We start from the raw sequence: 16,766 nt of genomic DNA on the forward strand, positions 1-16,766 counted from the left end.
CTCCTCTCCTCTCCACGCACCGCTGGGGCTTCCACGGTCGTGGTGGCACCTGTGGCGGGGTGTGGGACCCACCTGCCTGTGCAGGGCTGGGGGCAGAGCAGCCCTGAAGTGACCGTGAGCCTGTGACTCGGGGGTGCGAGGCACACGGGGGGGGGGTGTGCTCCCGGAGGCCGTGTCGATCCCCATCAGGTCCACGGTGACCCTTTACGGGGTCTCTGGGTCCCCCGAATTTGGCCTTTGTCTTTCCCCATCCTAGGTGCAAGGGGGCCGTCACCCCAGCTGCCGGTGGTCCCTCGGGCCCCTGCCTCCCCTCCCCTCCCGATGGGCACATGCTGAGAAGGAATGGTAATTTTAGACTCTCCTAACGAAGCTGCTCACTTGGAATTCTATTTTAAGTGACCTGACATCAGCAGAGCAGCTTTCCTGGCCCGAAGCTGCTCCAGAGACCACAACTGACACCACGACAGGGACGCTAGCTTTGGGGGAGCCCCAGGAGCCTGGGGGCGCTGTACATGGGGCCTGTGCAGCATGTGCCGGGCTCTAAGGAGGGGGGAGAGCAGGCTCGGGGGGGGGCGTCACTGGATGCCAGTAGGAGTGTGACAGTGATGTTCAGGTGGTGGCTGGTCCAGGAGGGGGCAGAGGGCGGGTCTGCCCCCCAGAACCCTGGTCACCAGGGAAAGGCGGGGGTTGTCGGTGAGGGTCTGGGTTCCAGGAGGGGCACCCCAGTTCCCTCAGCTCCCGCATCTGCCCCGCAGGAGGCCCCCGGTCTGGGGAAGACCCCATCCCCCTGTTGGTTATTCCAAACTCATGCAGGCAAGTCTGTCTGTTTGTGGGCCCCCCACTTTTCAAAACCTGGTTCACTACAGAAAAACTAGAACAGAGAGAAGTAAAAAGGCTAAAAACGAGAAAATTGTTCCTCCTGCTGTCACCTGAAGACCCCCACCCGTGGCCTTAAGGGGCCCGTGACACTTTGGGGTCTGCCCCAGGATTTGCCCCGTGGCTGCTCTCCACTTATTTGAGCACTCGTGCACCATCCTGCCCAGCGCTGGTAGCTGGCGGTCACAGCATGTCCGCCTGGGTCACCAGCTGGCCAGGCTGCCACAGGGCCACTGGGCAGAGAGCTCCACGTCTGCTCCCTGGGCCACGGGGACCGGTCACTGGGAGGTGCAGGACCGCTTCGCCTGCCTCACTTTGCCGGCCCCCCTCCCCTCTGTCTGGAGGTAGCATGCCGTGTGGGCTGTGGGGTGGAGCAGAGCCAGGCCCTCCTGCTGCGGCCGCAGGATGGGTCTGGATCTGGGCCCAGGCCCTCCTGCTGCGGCCCCAGGATGGGTCTGGATCTCGGCCCTGACCAGCTTTATGTATGTGGGACACAGGTGCTGTGTTCAGGTAATCCCAGCCCTGCTGTTGACCGGCTGTCGGCCCTTGGGCCCAAGCCTGGAGTCTCCCTTCTGTAAAATGGGCTCAGTGACACCTTTCCCTTAGAGGTGAAAGGATTTAAAGGTGGTGGCTAGTTCTCTAAGGAATGTGGGAAAGGGGAGGGAGGTGGTTAATGGCCTTGGATGGCATCAGAGGGGCCCGATTTGGAGACTTGGGGGGTAAAGAAGGTACAGAGTATCTGTAGGTGGTTGAACTTCCACAGAGGAAGGGAAATAGAGATTGAGGGTCGTGATCAATAGAGGACGTGGAGGTGGCACTCACTGTAGCAGTTACCTAACGCTGCGTAACAAGCTATCCCAAACCTAAACGTGTCGGGATCCGGAAGCAGCTCGGCCGGGCAGCTCTGGCCCAGAGTCTGGTGTAAAGGAACGGTTGTTGGGGCTGTGATCTCATCAGAAGGCTCCCCTGGGGCTGGAGGAGCTGCTGCCGAGATGGTTCATGCTTCAGTTGGCTGTTGGCTGGAGGCCTCAGTTCCCTGAATGTGGGATTCCCTACAGGTACTTAGGGCATCCTCACAACCTGGCAGGTGACCCCTGCCCCCCCCCCCCCCCCCCCCGCCATGGCTCCAGTGATCTAGGAGAGCGCAGGGAGGTGGCCAGGGGCCTTTCATGACCTCACTTTGGCGGTCGCCACGCTTCTGTCGTGTTCTGTTCAGTGGAAGTGAGTTGAGACGTCTGGCCCACATCGAGAGAAGAGGATTCGTCCCTGCCTCTTGAAGGATGAGTGCCAGACTTGGACACGTTTCTAAACCACTGTAGTCAAGCGTACCTGAGCTGTGAGTGTGTTGCACCTCTTGGTCTGGCCTCACAGTTGGGCCTTGGACTGGTCAGGTGGTGTCATGAGTGGTGAGAACGTTGCATCTGGGCCCAGGAAATGGGGTTCGAGTCCTAGGATGTGCTGCTGAGCTGTGTGGCCTTGGGTCGTCTCTGTGGCCTTGGGTCGTCTCTGTGGCCGTGACCGATCTTCGAACAGCTCCTGGCCTCGGTGTCCCCACCGATGCTCGGCTGGCCTCTCAGGATTGTCTGAGACCCTGAGGGCAGGCCCAGGGTGGGAGTGAGTGTGGGGTTGGGGGGGTGTCCACTGCTGCTGCGGCCTGTCCCAGGCCCATCACGAGGCTGTCTTGAGAGGTGACCCGACCGTCTGTGTGACCTGATGTCCCGGGGAGGATCTTCGTTTCTCTGGGGTACGGAGCCCCGGGGTCCCCTGTCACATACCTTGTCTCCGGGCAGCACCTCGTGGCGATGCCTTCCTCTAGGTGTTGGTCAGGACCTCCAGGACCTGTGCGAGCCATGCCCAGATGGGGTTCCCACAGGGTGGTGCTCCCTTGTGTACCACCACCCGCCCCCCAAGAAAAGAAACCCATCGGTCGCTCCACTGAGTGTGGGCGCTGAGGGTGCTTCGGTTCCGAGCAGGACCCAGAAGACGTCTGGACCGCCCAGAGCAGGTCCTGCATGGGGTCACGTCCTCGGTGTCCCCGCAGGCAGCAGGACAAGAGCTCCAGTCCCGCTCTGTCCCGGGGTGTCCTGTGTGTTCGCGTTGACCAGCCAGTGCCACTCACGGATGTGGAGAGCTGGGCTGTGTGACTCCCGGCCCAGACACGGAAAGGGTGGGGGTGGCGGTAAGAGGCACAGATTCGGCAGGTTGGGTCTCATTTTGCCCAGCCTGACCCATATGAGCCTAGCCAAGCCCCTCGCCCACCCAAGACCTGGGTTTCTGCCCCCGTCCGCTGACCAGCTACGTGATAATAACAGCGACTCCTGGGATGTGCCAGTCGTGCTCTGGAGCTTCTCATGTAATTTACCTCCTTGAACCCTCACAGAATTAACTTCACGAGGCAGACTTTGTCTTTATCCCCCACTTATAGATGAGGAGACTGAGGAGGCCCAGAGAGGCCAAGTAACTTGCCCAACATCACACAGCTGCAGGTGGCAGAGCCGGGATTCAGGCCCCAGTGTGTGGCAGCCTGGTCCATGCTGAGCCTGACCTCCAGGCCCCGTGGCCGGCAGCACCTCCTGCCCTCCCTGTTCACACCTTCCGTGGAGGAGGAGAGGGGCCCGAGGGGGGCCTGGGCCGAGCTTCTGGGACATGGCGTCCATCGGGCTCCACGGCCCTCCAGTGGCTGGCTGGGTGCCGGCTTGGCTGAGAAAGGACTCTTATTAGGAGCCTGTGTTTTCTAGTGACCAGCCCGCTGGGGCAGGGACCCTGCGCCCCGCTGGGTTCTCGGGTTTCTCTGGTGGGCTTGCGGTGCCTGTGGGCATGTAGTTCCCACCGTCTCCCCTGTTCTTCCAGAAAGAGGAGGCCACGCGGGGCCAGCCTCGGGTTGGTGCCGCCCCGGCCGCTCAGTGGGCCTGCCGCCGTGGGGCCCTGTCGCCCGGCGTGGCGCTGCCCACGTGACCCGCCGGCAGCTGGGAGGCCAGCCTGGGCACAGGGGCGCTTGTGCAGGTCCTTTATTTCCGAGGTGCGAGCCCTTTCCCGAGAGAACGGTGTTCCCTCGAACTTGCACCTGCCTCGATACTGCCTTTTATGCACCCCTCACCCCGTCCCTGCCGTGGTCGTTTATGCGGCCGAGCCCCCAAGATCTCTTTTGCCGCCTGCCCGGCGGGAGGGCGATGGTGGCCGCGGCCCGGCTCTCCGGGACCCTGGGTTCAGGGCGTGTGTCGGCGCCCGCGGCCTCTCCTGGCTAGTTCTGGGGGCAGGGCAGGTCTCAGGGGCCCACCCCTGCCTGGCCACCGGTGGGGGTCCCCAGTGTTCACCTGGCTACCCGCGGGGACAGGCATGGAAGCAGGTTGCAGTTAGACTCGAGTTGGACCGTATGCAGAGTGCTGCAGAAGTGGCGTGGGCTCTGGGCGTTGCGGAGAGCCCCTTGGGGTGGGGACCGTGGCCTGGGGACAGCACATGTTCCTGCCCTGTCATCTTCCGGGACACTCTGTGCTTGTGCTCTCTCACCCCTCCCATGACTCCCCAGGTTCCCTCCCCAGGTGACCCCGGGTGTTCCCTGGAGCTGTCTCTCCTAGGTCTCCATCTGGGGCTTCGCAAGTTTGTTTACCTCTCCCTGCACCCAGCCCGTTGCCCGTGCCACCCGCGAGGCCGTGCGCCTTGATCTATGCCTCTCGAATGTACCCACGGTGAGGGAGCGGGGATGTGGCAGGTGCCCCTGAGAGGGCAGGAGAAGTTAACCGAAGATTTACTTATGGCACCGTTCACGCCCGCCCGCGAGGGAGCCCGGCCGATATCAGTGGGGTGCGTGGGGCCGGGTGAAGGTTGACCCACCTCAGGACTTGAAAGGCCGGGGGCTCATGGGAAGGCAACTGATGTCACTCCTGGCGAGTGGCGGCTCCTTGGCCCGCGTGGCACCTGAACCTGGATCCCCGTGGGAAGGGGGCTTCCCCTGGACAGCGGTTTAGACCTGCAGTCGCGGGTCTTCTAGCGTCTAGGCGGGGTTTGCGCCGGGCGAGACCGCAGCAGGGTCTGCAGGTGGCTGTGTTCTCTGCCTGTGTCTCTCCTCTGAGGCACCTTCTCAGGGCAGACCCGCTGGGTGCCTGTGGCTTTGGGATTCAAGCGGGGATGGTAGCGGCACAGGACGGCTCCGGCCAACCCGCCTGGGACGATCCCGGGTCTGTGCCGCCTGCCCGTACGAGCCTGTTTGCTTTTGTGGTAGGAGAAGGACGTGCTCCCTCAGTCTGCAGAGCGATGTGCTGAAGGCCTGGCAGAAGTGTGTTCGTCTTCGCGATCCTCAGTGGCTCAGCCCTTTCCCTTTCCTCTGGCGTTCTTCTCTTTCTTGCGAGGACACTGGCCCCGCGCCTGTCGGGATGCTCTCAGATCTTCCGGAGAGGCTGTCGGCTCGGGCCGGGATGAGCCGTTGGGTATCTGGACTCACCGGGGTCCTGGGCACAGCGGCTCTTCGCTTACGGAGCCGAGAGGGTGGGGCTGCCCGCGGACGCCGGGGCCGCCGGCGCAGCTCCCGCTCCCCGCATGCCGCCCGCTGGCACCGGCCCCCCAGGCCGCGCAGACCCCGCTCCGGTGCCGGGCCCTCCTGCTCTCTGGGTGACTTCTGGTTCTTCTTTTCCTGTTTCAGGCATGAGCCATGAGCCCAAGTCCCCTTCACTAGGGATGCTTTCCACCGCGACCAGGACCACCGCCACCGTCAACCCCCTCACCCCCTCGCCGCTCAATGGCGCCCTGGTGCCCAGTGGCAGCCCCGCCACCAGCAGCGCGCTGTCGGCCCAGGCCGCGCCGTCCTCCAGCTTTGCTGCCGCGCTGCGCAAGCTCGCCAAACAGGCGGAGGAGCCCAGAGGTAAGAGGCGCGCCCGCCGGGCGGCTCCACGAAGCGGGGGAGAGAGCGGCCCCTTCCTTCCTGCCCAGGCCTCGCGGCTCCTGCGCTCGGAGGGCAGCAGCCGGTCCCACGAGCCGCCGCCCCGCACGTGCACGGGGCTCCGGGGGCGGGGCCGCTCCCGCCCACGTGCTTGCGCGCCCGCGTCCACACGTGCTGGCTTTTCTCGTGCTGCCTCGTTCTGGCGGGGACCGCGCTGCCTGACCCCCGCCCGTCCGGTGAGCCCAGCGGCCCCAGCAGCTCTGCTTGCCCCTGCTTCCCGCGCTCTCTGCTGCTCTGTCCTTCTTTGGCTGTAGGACCACTGAGGGGGCGTCCAGCAGCTGTGGCTTCAGAGGGTGGATGTGCTGCACCCCGATACGTCCCTCAGGAGCCCCCAGCCTGCCCCGGGGGCCTCTTCCCAGGTGGCATGTTTCGCGGGAGACCGGGAGCACCGGGCCTTGATACCCCCTCCAGACGTGGCAGGGAGCATGGTCTCTGGAAACCCTCTTTATCCCGAGTGCCCCAAAGTGGGGACACAGCTTAATCCGTCCAAGGCAGGGGTCTTGGGGTGGCATGGACAGGTGTCCCCCAGAGGTCCAGAGCCCCAGCTCCTGGTGGGAAGTGACGTGCTCTGTGACTTTGGGCAAGCGCTGACCCTCTCTGAGCTTCAGCCTTCCTGTTTGGTACGACGAGGCTCACTACAGCTCTGGCTTCGGGCACTTCTAGGGCTGTTAGTCCAAGGGCTGCTGGCTGGATGAGTGGGGCTGGCGGGCAGTTTGCAACCAGAGCTGCTGGGAGGCCTGGGCCGTTGCGGGTTCTGGTGCAGGCCTCTCAGGCACCCTCTGGACTCACTGCTTGGAGGCAGGGGGTCAGCCTCCCGGGCAGAGGAAGCAGAGACCCTGGGTGCCTCTGCCGGCCATCTGCCTTGCCCCAAATGTCCAGGGCCTCATGGGGCACCCAAAGAACACGTGTGCAGGAACTCTGTCTGTCTTTGTGGACTCTGGGGTCTCTGGCTCAGCAGAGCGGACGTTTGCCCCGACCGGGGTGGCTGGGGGTCTGCTGATTTCTGAATCTGACTTGTCTCCACACCCTTGCTGATCACGCAGTTGTTGGACGGAGGAGGAGTGTGAGGGGGGTAGACAGGAGTTGACGGGCAGCGTGGATGTGGCCCAGGAGCGAAGACCTTCGGGGCCCGGTTTCTGCATTGCTAGGGATCGCCCTCACTGCTGGTGTCCGCCTGCCCTGGGCTGTTCTGTCCACCCAGACAGACCTTCCCAGTCTCTGCACGCATGCCCCTCCTTGCCCACCATGGGACTCCTTGGCCACGCGGCCGGAGAGCAGAGGTACGGGGAGCTTCGTGCCGGCGAGGCCCCCAGAACAGACGTCCTGGGCTGGCTGCGAGCACCCCGGGAGCGGCGTGCACAGTGGCACCCTGAGCTGGGGCCTAGACTTGGGGGGTCTCTTCAGAGTCAGCGCGAAGCCCCCAGAGCAGAACTTGGTCCCTGCTTTGGTGTCTTCCTTCCCGGCATTCCAGGAGGCGGAGAAACAGGGCTGGCGCAGCTTTCAAAGAGAACTGTCAGCACGTGGGAGACACTGGGGCCATCTGGCTGAGTCACCCTGAGTGTCAGGGCTTTAGCCAACAGCTGTGTCCGCTCCCGGGCAGCTGGGCCCATCCTGGGGCGACGCCCCCCTCTGTAGAGGATGTGGCAGTGAAAGGGCGCGTTTCCCTCCTTGCCGAGTGGGCGGTGGAGAGGTCTGCGGGCGTGGCTCACGCGAAAGCCTGCCTTGGTGGCCTCCGTCTCCTCTCTGCTGCCCCAGGCTGGCGCCAGCGTCCGGCTCAAATAATGGGCCGGTGGACAGCCCGCGTGCCGGAGACGGCCGGGCCTCGCTGGCCGGGAGCAGCGTGTCCCGTCGTGGAGCGGACCCTGCTCCCCGGGGGCTGCGATCTGGGTGTTCTGCGTGACGCCCGGAGCTTTGTGACAGAGGATCAGGAGATAGAAGAGAGGGGCGAGCCACGCTGGCCTGAGCTTGTGCTGTCCGCCGCTGGTTGACCCGAGGCTATTCCCATCGTTCTGATGAGAAAGCCGAGGTTTGGGTTGGGGGTGGTGCTCAGTATTTGGACCCTGGGCTGCCCTGATGCTTGAGTTACTCTGTGTGTGTCCTGGGGACCTCATTTCTGGCTCTGGGGGCCCCAGGCAGTCTGGAGTTTAAAGCAGCAGTGATGAGATTCACTGGCAGTGCCCCATCTGGTGCACCCCAGTGGGGCTTTGGTTTGAAGAAATGAGCTCAGTTACTCTCTGGAGCATCCTCTGGGCCACATCCCATGCCTGGTCCCCATTTTTCTCACGGAGCTGCCCCAGCTCTGATGGGCTGTCTCCCGTCTGTAGAATTGGCTGGCAGCCCAGAGTCGTCGGCCCATTGTACAGGTGGGGAAGCTGAGGCTCAGAGAGGTCGGGTCATGAGCGTGAGGTCACACAGCTGGTGAGGACACGCCCTGTGCCCCTCAACTGCTGCTCCTTCAGCCTTTCCAAGTGGATGTGGAGAGCCGGACTTGGGACGGCAAGACTGAGTGCATGGTCCTGGCTGGGGGTGGGGGGGCACCCCCTTCCCACCCCCCAGCACCCACCACAGTGGTACAGGGAGCCCTGGGGGGGGCTCTGTGCTCCCCACAGAGCAGGGGACAGAGTGGAGATGTGGGCTGTCAGCTTCTAGAAGCCTGGGGGCTGTAGGGGCACAGGGGGGAGAGCCAGCAACCCCCAGCTCCCCTGCCTGCCTCTCCACCGGGGACCAGAGAGCCCAAGGGGGACGTTTGCTGGGCTTGGTGATGGCGGGGGTGGGGGTTGATTTTTTTTGCTTGTTAATAACTTTTTAAGGTATAATTCACGTCCCGGAAGATTCATATTTTAAAGGACACAATTTAGTGGGGTTTTGTGCATTCAGAGTTCTGCGACCATCACTCTTAATTCTAGCATGATTTGTCACCCCTAAAAGAAACCCTGTCCCCACGCCGTCCCCCAGCCCTGGCAGCCAGGATCCGCTGTCTGGACATCTGTCACCTGTGGGTGCGCGCAGCCCCGCGGCTGGCTTCCGCTCTCAGACCGGTGTTTGCAGGGCTGTCCACGCGCGGCACACTTCTCGTGGCTGGTTGGCACTGCACACCTGTCGCCAGGTGTGTGAGGAGGTGGACCCAGCAAGGGCTCTCCCCTCCTGCATCGCGGCAGTGACCGTTTATTGAGCACCGGCTGAGTACAGGGCAGTCTCCCGCTGCGTTCCCAGCACAGCCCTGGCCTCTGTTCTCTGTCAGTCTTGCTGGTGGGCAAAGCCGAGAGCTTCGGGCTCGCTGGTGTCCCGAGCCATAGGCAGCAGAGGGGACTCTGGAAACTCCACGGCCTCCTGCTCCGCCCTGGCATCCGTGTCCACCTTCCCAGAGAAGGGAGCCACCGCCTCTGCCGCAGCTGTCCCTCCCTGAGGGCGAGGCCCCCGTCTCTTCAGGGTGACCCAGGACCCCATGGCTGACCCCAGAGGGCCCTGTCCCCAAGGACAGAGGTCCCAGGTGGAGCAGGTACGGCGTCCCCTCCTGCACAGGGAGGTGGTGGGAGAGGCGGGCCCGACGGCAGAGCCAAGACAGCCGAGGCCACAGCCCCCCCCCGCCCCCCACAGGCCCCTCCTGCTGCCCGGCCCGTGCTGGTCAGCCGCGGGCTGCCTGGGTGCTGGCCGCAACCCTGGGCGCCTCCGGCTGCCTTGTGACCCTCTCCTCTGGCCCCGCCGCCCCCCACGCTGCGGAAGCGTCTTACCCTGAGCCGTGGCCCAGCTCTCCTCTCTGCTTCCCCGGCTGATGTGTTTCCTCACGTCGTGTCTCCAGGCTGCAGTTTAAAAATCCAGTTCAGAGCAAGTAATCCACGTGCCCGTCATTTGCTCTGCCCCCAGAGAGAGGATACGAGGAGGAGACATTGGCCCCCGCTGGGTTTTCATCTTTCCTGAGGCTTCTTTGCAGCCCCAAGGTCCTGCTCCGTGCCCGTCGGCCAGCGTGGGGCCGGGTGTCTTTCCCTGGGGGACTCGAAGGGACTGCCTGTCCGGGGAGGGGGAGGGGCCGTATCTGCCTGGCCCTGTAACGCACTCTGACGCGGGCGCCCAGCAGGGTGGACACGGACGCCGGCAGATTCTGGTTCACGCCCTTGCTGTGTGGCCTGGGCACGGAGCTCTACCTCTCTGAGCTGCCTTGTGTCCTCAGGATGAGGGTAGCGTCTAGGGACTTCCCTGGTGGTCCAGTGGTTAGGGCTCGGTGCTTCCAACGCAGGGGACGTGGGTCCGATCCCTGGTCTGGGAACTAAGATCCCGCGTGCCTCACGGCACAGCCAAAAATAAAAAAGTTAAAAAACAACAGAGGCTGGGGATAACGTCTCTGCTCCATAGGTTTTGCCGACGTAGGAAGAACACGCTCCAGGTGCGGCGCCGTGTGCAGTAGATGAGCCGGCCATCCCCACCTTCCCCCACCCCTGCGGTACAGCCGGGGCTGAGGGGCCAGGAAAGGAAGGCGAGTGCTTCCACGGCTGAGGGCGGGGCTGAGGAGTTGCTGCGCACGTGTCTTGAGGCCCAGATTGACCCCGTTTGCGGAGAGAGCCCGTCCTGTCCGGGCCGGAGGAGTTGCCGCGGCTGCTCCCAAACGTCCTGACAGCGTGGGTGCGCGCAGGCCCAGGGCAGCCGCTCCCTGTCACCTCGACCCTCGTCTTGGCTTTTGGAGAAAGGGAGTCCCAGGCTGTGACCAGGCCCACACGGCACGTTCTGGAAGGAGCCTCGGGCTGTACGTTTGGGCCTGACCCCCACGTTGGTCCCGGTTGTACCCGTGGGACCCTCCGGCAGTGACAGGCCGGGGCCCCCTTGAATGAGGCGTCCCGCAGCAGTGCCCTCGGCGTCTATCTTGCGGGGCGGGGCGGGGCGGAAGGAGCAGGGTGGGCTCCAAAGCCACACGGCCTGTGCACATCCCACGTGTCCGTCCCTCCCAGCGGGGTGTGGGGGGCACCGAGCGGCCTCAGGGAGCTGGTCTCCCGAGGGCACGGACCCCGGCTTTGTTTGGACCCGACGCAAGCAGGCTGGCAAGGGCGGCGCGGCCCAGGACCCTGAGCCAGGTGGGAGGGAGCGCGCTTTTCTCCAGGCGTGTTTGCTGGCTGCCGGCCTCACCTCATCTTGTCGCCGGCTTTGCAGGCGGGTCTGGTTTCCCTGGAGCCCCTGGAGGAGGTGGGAGCATCCCTCCCTCTGTCGGGGTTGGAGGTGGGACTCTGCCCGCCCCTGGTGCCTCACTCAGCCGGCCTGAGTCAGGAGGGAGGGGCGGCGCCCCTGTTCTGCCACCTGAAGTCTGCCTCTCTCAAAGAACGCAGCAAAACAAGTGAGCGGACACGCGTGTGTGTCAGTCGTGTGGCCGCAGGGCTCGGCGGGGCTGGGTTTCCCGGCGTGTCTGCAGCCCCATCTGTCTCGTGGCGCAGGTGTGAGCGTACAGGGGCGTCCTCAGTGCCTCGCCCTCCTTCTCTGTGCTCTGGGCCAGGGATTCAGAGGAGAGCGGGGCCCAGGGAGGGGGGCCTGCGCCTGCCCTGATGGGGGATGCCCGTCCCTGAGACGTTGGGACAAGAGGCCTCCCCGGGCCGTGTCGCTGCAACAGCGACTTTCCCTGTCCCCCTCCCTGAAGCCCCCTCCGCCTTCTCGCCCCCAGTTCCTCTCATGTCCCTTGATGCGCCCCCTCGGCCCCTCATGCCCCTCAGCACAGCGGAAGCCCACCGTCCTCCCAGCCCCCGTCCTGCTCATGACCACATCATCGGCCCCTGGAAGTGTGTCTTGTAAGAAGGACCACACCTTGCCTTTACTGGCTGGGGTTTAGTGACCGTCCTGTGACGCTACGTTGGGGCAGGTGTGCCCCGCCCGCTGGTGGCGTGAGGTGGGGTGAGGGCTCCTGGGAGAGGGCATTGGGTGGACGGGCCTCCGACTGTTCCCGCACCATGGAGGAGCGGGCAGAGGGCAGCCCTGCGGCTCTTTCTCAGGGGGGTTCTCCCTGAACCCACAGGTGGGTGGAGCCCTTGCATGTGCCGTGTGCCCGGCTGTCCCTGCTGCGCCCGGCCTGCGGGGAGTCCAGAGGGTCCCCCACCTCATTCCCCGCCTCCATGTGATGGTGGGGATCCGCACGTGCTCGTGGCTGGCGGGTCCCTGCCCGCACCGAGTGAAAGTCGGGGCGGGGGGACCCCTGCTGCTTGGCGCTGGCTCCAGAATCTGTCGCAGCCACCTCCAGCGGCACCCGGGCTGGCCCTGTGCTGCTGCAGCTCTGGCCACGGGAGGGGGCGTCTCGGGAAGGCGTCCCAATCAGGTGACCGCTGTCCCTCATCGGCTCTCCGCCCCTCCCCGGGTGAGGCGGCCTGACTCGGTGCAGGCTTGTGCCCGGGCAGAGGGAGGGCTGTGTGGCGGCACTGAGACCACACGCTGCAGAGCGCCGGGCAGGGGTGGTCCCGGCGCAGGAGCCGTTGTTCAGGGCGCCCAGGGGGTGCTTCAGGTCGTTCGGGTGGCGTCTAGGGAGCTGACACGCTGCACTTGTGTTTCCAGGCTTATCTCCGTCTCCCCTCACAGCGACTTCGGTGTCTCAGCTGTTAATTACATGGGCTCAGGGGGCCTCGGGCGCTAATCCGCGAGGTCAGATGACAGAGGTGACGCGGAGCGCTGTGCGCGGTCACCCCCTCCGCACCCGCGCGGGGCTCGCTGCCGCCTGCCGTGTACCGCCGGCTCATTACAGCTCGCGCCGCCCTGAGAACGGGGTCGGGGGCGATCGCGCTAATTGGCGGTTGCGTGGTCAGGCATCCATCTGGCTGCCGAGCGAGGCATCCGGCCCGGCCCTGAGGGACGAGGCTGCTAATTGCCCGTGGCCTCCGGGCGGGCAGGGGCACCTGGCCCCCAGGCTCCGTCTCTCGCCCTCCCCTCCTCCTTCCTCACTCACTGCCCAGCGCTTGGAAACGATGCTGATCCGTGGAGACCTGCTAATGGCGTGGGGCGGGGGCTCGGAGGCCGGAGGGGGGTGATCTGAGAGGTGGGAGGGGACAGGCAGCTGCGGGGTCGGGAGCCAGGTGGCCCTGAGTCTCTGTGCTCAGGTGGCGTGGCCACCGGGCCCTCCTGGCTGTGAGGCCCCAGGGGCTGGCACAGGCTGGGGCTCTGAAGTGTCTGCTCCAGCTTCCCCCCGTCTGCCCGGCCCCTCGAGGAGCAGAGCCCACCTGGCCTTGACCCCACCGTTTTCTCCAGGCAGTGCAGCCTCTCCCTTGACTGGTGGGGTTCTCGGTGTGTTTGTTTTCTTTCTTTTCGCTCCCTCTACCCCCAGGCGTAGTTTACACAGGGCGGCCCGGGGTGCAGGCCAGGTGCACGGTAGGTCCTCCTGCTTGGTGGCCGAGAGCTCTGGTGGCTTTCCACCCCCTCCCTGCTGTGTCCTTCCGGCTGCTGGTGGACGTGGCGGGAGTTCCTCGTAGGGGCCGCCCGCCTGCGTGTTTGGTGGACGGCAGCCTGCTTTGCTGGGGCCCCAGGAGCGGGGTTGCCGTGCCAGGGCGTGGGCAGTGGTGGGGACACAGATGCTCCCAGTTTCTCCAAGTTGCGCAAACCTGGTGAGCGCTCGGGGTACAGGGGTTTCCTGGCCGGGTCAGCCCACCGCCTGCCTCCTGCTTCTCCCTGGAAGCTGGCTTCTCGGGTGGGCCCCGCCAACCTGGCAGACACAGCTCATTTCAAAACTGTCCCACTGGGAAAGGAAGGCCGCCGACGTTGTCGCCTGTCGGCTGTCCCTAGGCGGGCGGTAATGACAGCTGACCGAGGCTGGAACTTGCCCCACGGCTGGGATCCTGACCCGGTGCTGGGTCTCGGTGGTTGGCCCGGCCGACTTGAGGTTGCAGAATTGTGTGGGCCGTGGTTGGCGGATCTGTTTGGGGAATTGGGGGTCACACGTCAGGGGCAGCAGCCTTCAGGTGACTCGTCACTGCCCACTGGCCGGGCACTGACCGGTTGCCGAGCGGCTCGGCCGGGGGCGGGTCTGGCTGGCCCGGGTGTCTCCCCGTGGGGCTGCCCCATACAGTTGTCCAAGCTGTGCACACGCGTAGGGAAGCACGGTGAGGCGGCCTGGACCGGGAGCGCGCTGCTCAGGGCGAAGCTCTGTCCCAGCGTCCGTGGGGCCTCGGTATCCGACCAGTCTGCCTCCTGGTCACTGCTGAGCCCGCACCTCGATGGTCGGGGCCTCTGGGGCAGAGGGAGGGGTGACTGTCTCCCAGCACCCTGAGCTGTAGGCTGCCGTGCCTCCCCTTCAAGCAAAGGTTTGATTAGGTAGCAGGAGCTTGCCCACCTGAGATGGTTTGGAGAAAAGATGAGGGTCTTGGCCCCTGGGACCCAGGCAGGTTCTGAACAAAATCCAGGGAGGATGTGCTGCTCGCGGAGGCGGGGGTCTGTGCTGGCCCCAGCTTCCTCCCCCGCCCCGAGGCCCCAGGTGCCCCAAGTGGGGCTCCCGCAGACAGACGCTGCCCAGTTGAGCCCGTCAGAGGGGAGCTTTGCAAGATGGCGTGTGTCCAGGCTGCTGCTTGGGACTGTCGGCAGCAGCCTCCTCGGCCGGGTCCACCTCCTCTGGCCGCCCGAGCTCACGCAACCCCCGCGACCATGGGCGAGCGCGGTGCCTGGGACGAGCTGAAGTTCTGCTCTGCAGGAAAATCTGGGGGTCCCCTGTCTGGCCTGCCCCAGATTCAGGGCCCTGGGTGCTCTCCGTGGCTCTCAGGTGCGGTGGGGTTTGTGTCGGGGGCCTGTGGGCCATGGGGCCTCGGGGGGGGGGGCATGTGAGGGGTCTCCTCTGTCCCCAGACTGCAGCCCAGAGCAGTGCGGGGTGTGGATGTGCACCCGGCCGAACCTCGTTGGGCCTGGGTGTGACTCTCGGGGACCCCAGGACCAGGCCCTGCCGGCAGCTCCAGCCCTCAGGGGCCACTCTACTGCCCACCTGCCGGGATAGATATCCCACCGGGCGGTGACGTTGGGGCGAGCCTGGGCGCTGCGGGTGGGGGGGGGGCGCACCTCCACCCCTCGCTCACAGGCGGCCCCGCCCCTCGCGGGAGGAGCAGCTGCCAGCCAAGCTGGCTGCAAATGGGTGACTTCCTCCCAGCCCCCCAGGCCCCGCCCTCTCCTCGCACCCCACGCACCACCATGACCCTGTGCCCCTGCCAGGAGCTAAACCAATCCCATCCTCCTGCCACCCTCCACACCACCCACCTCGGGGGGCAGCACATGGGGGTGATGCTGAGGGTGGGGCTTCTTTCGGAGGTGATGGAAATCAGGTAATGGCGATGTTTCCACAACGCCGTGAATGTGCCCAAAACCACCAACCTGTATGCTTTCAGCGCCGGATCGTAACTCAGTTCTTAAAACTTGAAATGAACGCGTTCGGTATTTTGGAAATACAAGCCTTCGTCAGCCACGCCCTCGCCTGTTCCCCACTCTGCCAGGCCCGTCCAGCAGCTAGGACGCCCACCCTCAAGCACACAGGGGGCTCGCAGGGAGAACTTCGGGCCCGTCTCGTGCCCACCCCCTCGCGCAGAGCCTCACGTGCAGCTCCTGGCTCTCGTGGGGCAGGTTCAGCAGGCCTCTCACTCACCCTGCGCCCCAGCGGCCCACATCAGCCCCGGTGACCCGGGGTGTCGCGCACGGCCCCCAGCTGCCGTGGGTGTAACTCGTCGAGCCACGCTTGCTCCGCCCCCGGCTCTTTCCCCAGCTGGGGGCGGGGGGAGGCTTGCGGGGCCTTGTCCGTGGGTGGGGGTGGGGAGGTACCGCCCAGATCCCAGGCTGGGGCGGGGCGTCCGCAGGAGCCCGCGTGCCCCTGCCCGGCTGCTGGGGGCCGGGGGGCACCCGCTCAGGCTGCTGTGTCCTTCTCCCGCAGGGTCTTCACTGAGCAGTGAGTCGTCCCCCGTCTCCTCTCCGGCCACCAACCACAGCTCTCCAGCCAGCACGCCCAAGCGCGTGCCCATGGGCCCCATCATCGTCCCCCCCGGGGGCCACAGCGTCCCTAGCACGCCCCCCGTGGTGACCATCGCCCCCACCAAGACCGTCAATGGCGTGTGGAGGAGCGAGAGCCGGCAGGTGAGTGTGCGGGGCGGGGCGGGGGGGGGGGGGGGGGTCCGGATGCGCCACAGGTGCTGGGGAGGCGGCCTCCGGCGGAGCGGGACTGGGTTTCGGGGTTGAAATCCCCTGCCCCAGCTCACTCCCCTGAGCTTGTCTTTTTCTCTGCAAAATGGTGTAACTACGGCACCTACCCGGAGGGTCTGTGTGATTCAAGAAGATTCACGGGTGTTAGTGGTCTTGGGCTGCCAAAACGAGCCTCACAGAGTATCACGGACGGGGGCTTATTTAAGACAGATTTATTCTAGAGGCTGGTGGCCCAAGTTCCAGGTGTGGACAGGGTCAGTTTCTCCTGAGGTCTCTCTCCTCCCTGTGTAGGCGGCCGTCTTCTCCCTGTCTCTTCTGTGTGTCTGTGTCCTGATCTCCTCTTCTTATAAGGATACCAGTCCTATTGGATCAGGGCCCATGCTAGTGACCTCGTGTTACCTTAATTACCTGTTCAAAGATCCTGTCTCCAAATACGGTCGCTTTCGGAGGTCCTGGGGGCTGGGACTCCAACATAGAAATCTTGGGGGGACAGAGTGCTTAAAATGGTATTTACACATCCTAAGCACTTGATAGACAATAGCTGTTAGGATTATTATCTATTCCACAAACAAGGAATCGAAATAGCGAAAATACCAGCACATATTTTCACAGATCAGATTTCCTATTTCTGTCTTAACTTTCGAAGTCCGCCTGCCCCAGGAGGCCCTTTCCCGCGCTTGCGGGGGTGGGGGTGGGTCCCTGGTATGACGTGGCCCTGCAGAAGGAGCTGGTGGCCTTGGGAGCTGCCCCCAGCCCCGGTGCTCCCAGCCTGGAGGGGCCCTTCCTGACTAAGAACACTGTCCCTGTGCTTCTCTCCTGGATTTTTCTGGTGTTC

The 16,766-nt window shown here is 64.8% G+C and overlaps 1 protein-coding gene across 1 annotated transcript in view; it reads left to right on the plus strand.

Moving 5' to 3' along the window:
• Nucleotides 1-5,514: 5,514 nt before the first annotated feature.
• Nucleotides 5,515-16,766, plus strand: part of GSE1 (Gse1 coiled-coil protein) — a 32,970-nt gene continuing 21,718 nt past the window's right edge. Inside the window, exons 1-2 of the mRNA XM_065898869.1 lie at nt 5,515-5,731; nt 15,666-15,865. Coding sequence (XP_065754941.1) covers nt 5,515-5,731; nt 15,666-15,865 — 417 coding nt within the window. The remainder of the gene's footprint in view (nt 5,732-15,665; nt 15,866-16,766) is intronic.

This window comes from Phocoena phocoena, chromosome 20 (assembly GCF_963924675.1).
Source record: "Phocoena phocoena chromosome 20, mPhoPho1.1, whole genome shotgun sequence".
Taxonomy (NCBI): domain Eukaryota; kingdom Metazoa; phylum Chordata; class Mammalia; order Artiodactyla; family Phocoenidae; genus Phocoena; species Phocoena phocoena.